At 52.4% G+C, this 11,375-nt stretch overlaps 1 protein-coding gene across 1 annotated transcript; it reads right to left on the reverse strand.

Moving 5' to 3' along the window:
- Nucleotides 1-9,792: 9,792 nt before the first annotated feature.
- Nucleotides 9,793-10,875, reverse strand: LOC124655689 (formin-like protein 5). Its single transcript, XM_047194543.1, has one exon. The coding sequence runs from the start codon at nucleotides 10,873-10,875 to the stop codon at nucleotides 9,793-9,795; it is 1,083 nt and encodes a 360-aa protein (XP_047050499.1).
- Between the last annotated feature and the right edge of the window lie 500 nt (nucleotides 10,876-11,375).

Raw genomic sequence — 11,375 nt, forward strand, 5'->3', positions numbered from 1 at the left:
ACGTCGCGTTCTGGGAATTCGGCCCCTCCCAGCGACAAGAGGAGGAGGAGGTGGACTTGGCGGCGGAGGAAGTCGGAGCTGACCGTCAGATGACCGAAGCCGGGGAGGAGGAGGAGTATGAACCCACCACCGACAGCGGCGACCACACGGGGGGTGACGGCGTCGGGGAGGATGACGGCAGCGACAACCCGGCTGCTAAGAAGAAGAAGAAGAAGAAGAAGCCGCGGAAGGATCAGAAGCCGACGGTGCTCGCCAACACCAGGTGGCGAGATCACATTGGTCTCCGAAAGTGAGCAGCCAAAGGAGCCTTTGGATGTTGCCGCTGGGTACGGCATGCAACTCGGGTGCATTGTCTGGGAAAGCATGTCGATCAACACGGTGAATCTCCGAGGTGACAACAATGAGCATTTGGTCGAGCTCTACCTTCGGAAGCTTCACCGACGGTACACGTTCCCGGCGCCATACAATACCTTGGAAAGATCCAACCCGGTGAATAGATTGGCCATCACGAAGATGAGCAACGCCCTGAGCAGCTGGAAAAGCCGGGTGAAGGCCAAGATCGACAAAGGTGAAAGCTTTGAGAGTATTAAGAAGGGTAAGCCGATGCTCGATGAAGCGAGTTCCGGATATTCAAGGAGCGAGTGGAAAGCGAGGATGCGAAAGCATGGACGGAGTGGGGTAGACAAATGCATGAGCTCAACTTAGGAGCACATCACCTTGGAAGCGGCGGTTATAGAGGAAAGATTCCCATTTGGGAAAAGGAGGACAAAGAACTTGCACGTGCTGGGAAACCGAACCCATGGTTGAAAATGACCAACTTGCAGGTGAGGTACTTTGTCCGGGCCCGCTACACTCTGGACAGGACTACCATGGAATTCATTACCGAGGATAAAAATGTGAAGAAGTTTGAGGAAAAGCTGGTAAGGGAATTTACTCGCGCGGTCCATTGCTGCACATATTACATATATGACGTGAATGCAATGCCCTAAATGTGTTCACCCTATCCTTGTCTGCAGAACGAGCAGTTCGCGGCGGCCGATCGCCCCGAGGACGAATCGTCGTCCTAGGGCTCGACGGAGCCGTGGGACACGCCTTTCAACAGGGCGTTGAATGCCTACAACGAGAGGCCAATATCCAAGCCGCCGACGTCGGTTGGACGTGTCTGCGGCTTTGGTACAAGCATGAAGTTTCGCGAGTACTACAAAGAGGAAAGCAGCAAGAAGAGAAGGAGGAGCGCGATGTCATCAGAGGATAAAGCCGAGGGTGGAAGAGGCTGAGGCGGAAGGTCTCCATGCTCGAGGGAAAACGGGCAAACTCGATGGACAAAGAAGAGGTGGGCAAGCTTTTCGAGAAGAAGCTCCGCGATTTCCTGCCCCCTCAGGTCCTCGAGGGGATAGCTGCGTGGAATGCGGCCGGTCAGGTGGGGCCGATACAAGTGCCTAGCGCCGGGGCCAGCAACTCGACCTTCAACGTGTCGCCATCTCCGGATCTGGTTACCCCGCCGCCCACCATTGCCGCGGGGCAGCCGATGGAGTTGGATGAACCGGTGCCCCCCGCTCCTGCCGAGGCTACCAAGGCGCAGCCGGCGGCGGTGGTGCTTCATAATGCACCCGAGCTGCAGAAGATTGATAGGCCGGCCGCCCCTGTCTCCACATTAGCACAGCTCAACGCCATCACCAAGGTAGTTAACTAATTAGTTATTCGATGCCATCTCCTTCATGCGTTTTGATACCCGGCTATCTAATTAATGATGCCCAACATTACTCAGGACACTCCTTGCGTGCTCCTTCATTGCGCGCCCGGCGGCGAGTTGAAGGATGTTGCCACGGGAATGATCATACAACCGAAGAGCACCACGTTGCACACTGTGGCTATGGACGCCAACGTCCTGAAGGTCACTTTGGGTTGGGTGTTGCCGGGGTGCGAAGACATGGACCCCCCAATGCAACCCGAGGGAGCAGACGAGCACCTGACACTTGAGAACTGCCATGGCTATACCATGGTATGGCCAAAGACCTAGATCTGTCTTGGGGGTCGCTCCACCGGCGCCTCCTCGATCGTCCAGCAGCCGATCGTCCGGCCGCCTCCTCGGTGGGCAGCTCCTCCCGTCGTCACCGCCACAACAAGCCGCCACAAGAAACTGCTGGGAGCGTCTACGCCTCAACCGCCACCGGCGGAGCCTAAAGGCAAGGCCGCTGCACCGCTATCGCCCATCCCATCACCCAAGGAAGATGACATTGATGATGATGGGCCGGTAGACGTCGATGCCTACCTCAACACCGGCACCGACATAGATGATTTGTACATGGCGGGCGCGGATGAAGAACCATTCCGCGCTCGCGACGAACAAGCTGGCCCGCCCAAGGCAACCAAACAGCGCCTGGTGTTCCGCGGCTTCTCTGAAGAGACGCCTCCGGCAGCCGATACACAAGAGCCAACCGCCGCAAACATCTTCAGCCCTAATACGCTACTCAAGAAGGTCAACAAGCAGTTTGAAGCGTCAGGGGCCGTTGCTCCGAAGAAGCCCCGTAAAAGACCTAGTAAGAACAAGGAGAAGTCTGCGAGCCAGCCACCTCCGACGATCCGTCATCGGGACTCCATGGTACCTCCCAGCAAGGATGGCTTGACCGGAATGCATGAAGGCGGCAAACCAATGCGGGTCCGGAGTTGCACCACCTCGCTTCGGAGATATCGTTGCGTACGCAGGACGGTATCCTGGTCCTAGAGAATATCCTTCTTAAGGACAAAGATCCAAATTACCCGGTCTTCACGGTCAGGGTGCCAAGAGATGTGGGCTTCGTCACTGATGCCCCCGCGGATATATTCTTTATAGCGCACGAGGACATCTTCAAGCTATTCCACTCGAGAAGGCTGGACTATAACTTGGTCCGCCTATTCGCGCTCAATCCGGCGATGAAGATCAAGAGAGAGTACCCCGGACATCGCGATAGCGGATCCCTACTACATGCGTGAAAGCCAGTTGGCCTTATAGCGGTGCGGGTCCGGGCTTCGTTGTACCTACAGAAGTGCTTCTTGGACAACAAGAGGAAGGCCAACATCCTCTTGGCTTACTTTCCCGAGTAAGTACACATCCGCTAGCCCTGTAATAAATTCTTTTCCATTGCTCATTTCCAACATCGATCTTGTTCCAAATTTGTGTTGCGCAGAGACACGTACTGCGTACTCATCTCCATCGCCCGAAGTATTCTCTTGCCACCTATTTCGACTCGGGAGTGCGAAAAGAAGAACTACGCCGAGAATAAGGGGTGTGCTAGATGATGCTCTCGAGGGCTACTTCAAAAAGGGAGGCGCCTTCAAAGAAAAGGCGGAATGTTTCGGGGATGATGGTAAACACAAGTTCAAGCACGTGTTCGAGTTCCCCTGTGTCAAGCAGCCGGAAAACAGCACTCTAGAGGCCTTCTACATCATGCATCACCTAAAAGGGTTTGTCCGGGATAGCCAGAACTTGTTGCTGCCATCTGCTCTCCGAGGATGGGCCGAAAAGTTGGCGCGGATCAACGATGATGACCTCAGAGAAGACTTCCATGATACCCAGGTCAAGTTATCACATATCATCATTCAAGACGTCATCACAGGGGGAGGGCCCTTGAACCAGGGTAGAGCATTATGCAAGAGGGACATCGAACACCGCCTCAAAGCGCAGGGTGACACGAGGACGTGGATTACGAAAGATCTGTACAAGCCGTTCCCGGAGCCCTGCGAGCCTTGACTTAGTGTGTGATAAACTCTAAGTACTAGCTATCTTCATCGGTTAGTTTGTATATATATCGATGGACGTCGTCTTTTGTGTGGGTCGTAATTAAACTCTAAGTACTATGTTCATCGGTTTATGTGTATCGGTGGACGTCGTCTTGTGTGTGCGCGTCGCAAACTTATTGTTGCCGTGCTCAACTTTACTATATATTTTGCTCTAATATTTATCAACATATATATATATATGCATGATGTACTAATATGATATACTAATATGCCTTGTCAATAGAGATGCCGACGTACGTTGTGTACAAGGGTCGGGTTCCAGGTGTCTACGAGGAGTGGCAGGACTGTCTCGAACAGGTGCACAAGTTCAGCGGGAACAACTACAAGGGATACGCGACTAGAGAGGAGGCGGTAGCACAGTGGAGGGCACACGTGGGGAAGAAGAAGAACCGGCTGAAGTTCTTGGTCCCCCTCTTACTCACCGCCACCGCGGTTGTACTCTACTTTACTTTAGTCTAGGTGGCCGGTGACGATGCATGTGTATGCGACGATGAACACATGTATGTGTATGCGACGATGAACACATTTCTACTTGTGTAATAATTTGGATCTAAATGATGTGATGATGAAGATTTGTGTGTATCATGTCATTTGTGTGTCATTTCTGACTATTTCTGTTATTTCTGGAATGTGCTATGTATTTCCTGTATATACCTGTATATTTCCTGTCAAATACCAGTATATACTGCAGAAATGGAAAAAATTCGAAAATCCAAAAATTAACATTCTGTGGCGCATGCGCTCGCAGTGCGCCATAAAAAATTATAAGCATTTTGTGGCGCACGTATACTCCTGTGCGCCATAAAAACTTGCGCCAGATTCTGTGGCGCATGTGCGCTGGTGCGCCACAGAATTATCTAAGATTCTGTGGCGCACTGGTGCACATGCGCCACAGAATTCCAAACTTCTGTGGCGCACCCAGGGCTGCGCCACAGGATTTAAATACTAGTCGCGTGGCATCTGTGGCGACGGCCATATGCGCCACAGAATCCAGATTTGGTGCGCCACAGTTAGCTCTTTTTTCACTAGTGTCGGGGCCCCTTGATTTCTGGGGCACAGCTCCAGAGAAAGAAGAAGCGGGACGAGAGGGAAATAGGGAAAATGAGAAAACAAACACATAATAGAAAAAAATGCTGACCAGTGGGCCCAGGGTAGAAATCCCTATTCTTTTTGGTGTTTGTTCTCGAAGATCACCACTTTATACAGAAAACACTATACAGTGTATACTAAACTATTTTTACGGCACGCGATTTTATGGTGTTCACTAGGATTGCCATTACCTCATATGAGCTTGCTGCTCATGCATGGTATGGTAGTGACCCATGTCAATATTACTTCCTTTCTTAATTGATTCTAATTTAATCTAATTTGTAATACTATTTAGAGTCGATTAGAAAGGAATATGGAGAGAGTATATCTTACACTTAGAATTTAAGTGAACCCATCTAAAAAGAATGAAACCAATTAAATTATTAAAATGCACAGGAAAATGGAAGAAAAAAAAAGAACCCCAGCAGTCGCGTGTCTCTTCCTATACTCATGATCCTGAAAGTCGTGAACAAAGAATTCCTACACCTAGGACATCTGAAAAGAAACGGCTGATTAACTCTAATAATCATCTTACTACTAGTACTACATCCGATCCACAAGAGTGCACCCCTCGCAACAAAGATCAACGGTGCATTGATCTTCATCTCTCCAATGATTTTTCGTCGTGAAACTCATTAGAGCAAGTACAACAATGCTGAGTCAGCTGGCTATAACAACTTAAAAGGTATTAAAATATTGCATGGAAGAGAGAGGAGGGAGGAAAGAGAGCCGAGCCGGCGCTTGCAGTATCGCCGGGCGATAGCACAGAAAACCAAAGAAAAAGTGACTGCATGCAACCTAGCCCCAATAGTATGCTTGCTTTTAATAAACAACTCCTAATTAAAACCTACCTAAGAGTCAGCTAATAGTTAGCCTATTGTATGAATAGGCTATATGATGACTTTATGTGACATGGCATGGCTACTATAGCCAGCAGCGGGCTCTCTTATTAATCTTGCTCTTAATCGTCTCTGTAATGATTGAGCTCCTGCAACATGCATGGCCAACGAAGCAGGATGACCACTGACTAGGCTCTTCTCCCGTTCGCTGTGCATGCGATGGATGCCATGCTAGCCAGGGGCGGGCGTCGCTGTTCATGCCAAAACAGCCTAGCTGGGTACGCAATAACAGTGTAGGTGGCCCTCGCCTGGGTAGCGCCGTGTTGGGCAGACACGTCGCCTGTCAGCGGAACAGTAAGCAGTTACTGTTGCCAGATGCGAAGCCATGGAGCCATCGACGCCTCCATGGTTCCCGTTATTGACATTTATCGGACTCGCATCATGCTTATTCAGACTTTTGATCGATCGATTGCCGTGTCCAGTACTTTTGCTTTGAATTTTATGAAAGACAATCGTGTATTCGTGTATCTTGAGAGTTGAGATTCAGTTTTGACAAAGAAATTTTATCTTGCAGCATGGTCATTTTGTACCAGTTTATAAAATGGGCTACAGTACCAAGGAAAAAACAAATGCTATAGCTATGCCGTGCTCGGTCAGAAAGCTCGGGAGAAAATAAAGACCCGAGGTACACTCTTGTACAGTTTACTTGACAACATGGTCTCTTCGATGCAGACCCTTTGGTAGCGATTCCTTTGCACACACAGTTATCGTCAGACTGTACGTCGTGTCGATCCAACCGTGTACGTGCGATGCGCTGAGCCGCGCAGTCTGGTCACAGCCAGCGCTGTTCCTGTCAGCCTCTTCAGGCACGTACATCTGGTTGAATATTTCGATCAACTGATAGTTGCGTCGGTACCGATGGCAGATGCCGGACGGGCCGAAGTGGGAGACGACATTGCACCGCCGCCCAAGTTGATGCCGTAAAAGTTCCACGTTTCTAGGCACACCACCATAAAATTTTCGGTACAACTTGTACTACTCATAAAAAGCAATGGACAGACTACAGAGCCATGACCGCCTATTCGCCGTTACACGTCGATGAAAACTGGCGGCTAGTGTCGGAGGACGTCCAGAGCGTCATTGGCCATTCCACTGGCAAGCTCGTCGAGCTCACACAAGATTCGCAAGAACTCGTGTGTGTATGCATGGCGAAGGAGCACGAGAAAATGAAAGGGGAGGAAGAAGAAGATCCGCCGTCGACTGATGTTGCCAGCAGCCAGATCATTTTTCTTTGGCAACAACTAGCAGCAGCCAGGCAGATGGCCGGACGACTCCGCAACAGCACATGCTGACATGCGTGCATGTCAGCCAGACAGCACCGGCCGGCCATGTGGTTCTGGAACTTCACCAGGCCGTGCCTCACGATGTACTGTCTCAACTCTCACGTTGTACTCGCCACCCCTACACGACTGCAGTCAATAAACAAAACCCTGTACTGGTACGTACATAATTCCTGCTGTATTTTATTTCGTCTTAGTTTCTGTCGGCATTGCATTAGCTGGCCATCTCTACCGGCCCGACAAAAATATATTTTGGGTGTTTGTTTCTGTTCTTGTGGATTGAAATGACTAAAATCTTAGCTCAGCGTCTCGATGCAAAATGAATAGTATTTTCGTCTCAAGGCATTTGTGACTAAATTTGGGCTCGAAATACGTCCATGCGGATAGAAAGCGCATCCACGCACGTCCACGCGCATCCCCTCCTCTACATACATGATCCGCGTGCCAATGGCACAGAAGTCACTTTTTCTCCAGCCACCCAAAAGTGGTCAACGCCAAACCCTTGCCTGCCATGGACAGCACCGCCGCCATGGAAGTCGGCAGTGCCGCCCCAACTCATGTCCCTTCCTCTTGAAACCCAGTTGCAAATCGCGTCGTCGGGCGTCAACAGAAGGCTAGGGTGCCGAACAAATATACGACGGTGGAGAAGAGGGCGGTGCAGACCAAGAAACGTGTTGGATGACGCGCAGTCGTGAAGGCGAGGAAAAACCAGTTTGCTGTTGATGCCCCATCAAGGGCGGCCACTCAATTGGCTAATGGAATGGAGATCCAGGCCAAAGACAAAGTCAGCGTCCAACTTGAGCTCTCCCCTACCGTCGATGAGGCTATCCTCATCTTAAAACGGGAGGCGCTCGGTGGCTAAACCGAGATGTTGTCGGTGAGCTGTGTAAGTTCACATGCCGCACAGCCACCTCTACAACGATGGCCATCCCATTTGTCAGCGTGTACGCCCTGCCTGTTCATGCAGTTCTAAGCATCGCTCTCATGCCTCGGCTGGTCGCAATTGTCGTCGCAGAGGTCCCATTTCGATAAAGGCTTGGCTCGAGAAGAAGCGAGTCATCATCTTCCAACGCAGCATTGAAGGGAAAAAACATACCAGTCAAGCCGAATAAAATGCGAGATTTATTAATCTTGGCCGAATAGTCATATTCATGTCCGCGGTTCAACCCAAATAAATCAGAGTATACACATTTGATGTCTTAAATTTTTCGATAAAGGAAATACATTAATAACGGTAGATACCAATTACACCCAGCCTGCAACAGCGCAGTACCCTAATTTTAGTACGGATGCACACAACTAAAAAAGAAAAAGAAATCTAAGAAAAAGAAGTCCCGCTACGGTACTCTAGTCCTAGCAACAACAGTACAACCACCACCAAGACAACACATGAAATCCAGTCTCTCCTCAAGCAACGCCTCCAAGAAGGGAACAGTGCACAAGCGTCATCGTCACCCGATCAAAAGACCTTAGGTTTTCACCCTAAAGATAGTCACCGCTCTTAAAACAATGTCTTCAACAAGACCATTGCCAGACACAATCAATTAAGGCCAGGCCTTAGATTTTCACCCTGAAAGGTAAGATTCTGAAATTCACCCGTGCTGCTACCCCCACTTGCATACTGCTATTACGAGACCCAGAATACAGAGCAAATCTCTCAACAACATCATGACTCGATTAATCGTTGCTAGTCCTCCAATCCGGCCTTTAAGAACTTCTCCATCTATGATACACCATGAACTAGAATGTCATCGGCTGGCAACACAGAACAAAGTTTCGTGTCCCAAATCAGCAAACTCCAGAACCTATTACATTTGATAGCGGAGCCTTCTGAAATTGTTACATTTGATGTCTTAAATGGATCTTGCTTGGAGATGCCCCAAGGAGTAGGGAGAAGCACGACGACGCAGCTACTCGTGGCAACTAGTAATGGCGCCAACGAGCAGCTTTACTAACGGATGAACCAATCAATCGGATTGATTGCAAGGAGACGACCGGAGGAGAGGCCCATGCACATGCAGCTACCAGCGAGGCGAGGGTGGTGGTCATGTCCCTTGAAGATCGATCCATCGACTGATTAATCTGGACCACCACCACTACCCGCGAGGCAAGTGCAGCGCAGCGCAGAGCAGATCGCGCATGCATTCGATCGCCGGCGGCCGGGGGCCACCGCGCACGACGACCGGTCTCCTCCGCCCGTCGCCGTCGACGACCGTTCCGCCGGTCTGGCCGATCCGTACGTACGCCCGTCTAGTTTTGTTTGTCTATCCAGGTAGACGTAACGCACGACTCGTACTTGCGTAGCTTTGCTCACCTCCAAATCCGTCTAGCTTTTCGCTTTTCATGGACCTTTTGAGCGGCAGGCACAAACAAACAACAAAAGGCGATGATGGGTTCCCTATTCCGATGAGCATCTACAACCTCATCATCATGATTTAGTTCATCACATACTTATTATAATCATCATCAGTAGTTCCTCACTAGCACACACACAAAATCTCATGAATAGAACCAAGAACAAGAACAATAACTCGCTCGCCTGTATTTACATGCCAGTTGATCAACATTGCCCGCAACAATTCTCACCTCTAATTTAGTAGTACGTGCTCCTGAGCTAGCTTAATCCTCCAATAAACCTAATTAAGCAGCGCCGCTCACCAAAAACCAAAACCAAGATCAAGATCATTGAGGAAGAGACCGAGAGTTCACCAATGGCATTGCTACGTATGGCCATCGACGACAAGTTACTGTGACGACGGCGGTGGCGGCGCTGCGGTTACAACCACCTCTTTCTTGGCCACCTTCCCCTTCTTGGCGGCCGCGTGCGCGGCGGCGGCGGTGGACGCGGAGGACGGCGAGAAGAGGCGGTCGATGCCGAACACGGAGACGGACTTGCGGCAGACGGGCACGTTGAGCACGGGCGTGACGCGCACGTGCGCCGAGTACGACCGCTCCATCCCGCCGCCGGACGCACTGCCGGCCCGGTGGCGCCGCCCGCCGGCCAGGCTGCTGGGGCTGCTGGAGCTGCGGCCGAGGCCGTTGAACACCACCTTGCCGGCCGCGTTGAGGCGCGGGCTGTCCGCGGCCACGGCCGGCGGCGGCGGGGGTGGCGGCGGCGGGGGCGCCGCCGCCTGGGACGCCGGCAGACGGATCTTGGGCGGCAGCTGGTGCTGCGGGGGAGTTGGAGGAGGTGGTGTGGCGGTGGGTGCTGGCGCGGGTTTCTCGGGTTTCTCGGGTTCGTCGGGCTCGCGGAGGAGCGGGTGGTTGAGCGACGGCTCCTGCTCCGGCGGCTTCGGGCCGCGGCGGAGGAGCCGGCGCAGCGGCTTGGTGTCCGTGGAGGATGATGAGGAGGACGAGGACGACGCCTGCTGCTTCCGCATCCGCAGCAGATCCCGCCACCGCCTCGCCGGGACAACCTTAGGCTCCACCTCCGCCGCATCCTTGGGCGCCTCCACCACCTCCGCCGCCCTGGGCGTCTCCGGCTGCTGCTCCTGCGCCGCCGCCGGCGCGAGCGGAGGCCGCGTGGGCACCCCGTCAGCGGACGAGCTGGTAGAGGAGGTCGCGGGGATGCGGAGCGGCACGAGCTTGCCACCGGAGAAGAGCTGGTCGGCGGGGAGCATGGTGGACACCGCGGAGCACCCGGCGAGGAAGAACTCGAAGTCGGCGCTGGCCTTGCCCGCTCCTCCCGCTCCCGCGGCCATCGGCCCGCCGGCGTCGTCGAGGCTGAAGGAGACGCGCGGGGCGAGCCACTGCATGGCGGCGGACGGCGGGGGCGGGGGAGGCGGCGGCGGCGGGGCCGGCGGGCGCGAGGCCGCTGCGGAAGCCATCTGCGGCGGGGGACGCGGTGCCCTCGCTCGTTGGTGGCGTCGGGAGTGGGCGAGTTCTTCTTCTTCTTCGTTGGGCTGCGTGGGGCGGAAGATGCGCAAGGAAACAAAAGAGAGGACGACGGCTATGCGTGATGTGCGTGTGTTGGGAAAAGTGTCCGTCCGGAGCAGAGTCGTCTCCTTGATTCGAGTTGTTTCGTTGGGGTGGTGGTGAGTTGGATGTGACTATGTGCTGGTGGACTGTTGAATTAGGCGTGACACTGTTTTTCTATTCTTAATCATTGCTCTACTAGTCTACCACCCCTGCTAACGAAAAATCTTGTCCATGTCAAACAATTGCACAACAATTAATTTCGATCAATTTCATACGAAAATATCCACATCTACAATCCTATTTAGTTTGATCAAGTATGCATAAGTGAGAGCATCTCCAGTCGCGTCCCCCAAAGCGTCCCCCAAAGGGATTTGGGGCGCGCCGGACAAAAAAAGCGTTCCAGCCGCGT

Source organism: Lolium rigidum, chromosome 5, assembly GCF_022539505.1.
Source record: "Lolium rigidum isolate FL_2022 chromosome 5, APGP_CSIRO_Lrig_0.1, whole genome shotgun sequence".
NCBI classification, from domain to species: Eukaryota; Viridiplantae; Streptophyta; class Magnoliopsida; order Poales; family Poaceae; genus Lolium; species Lolium rigidum.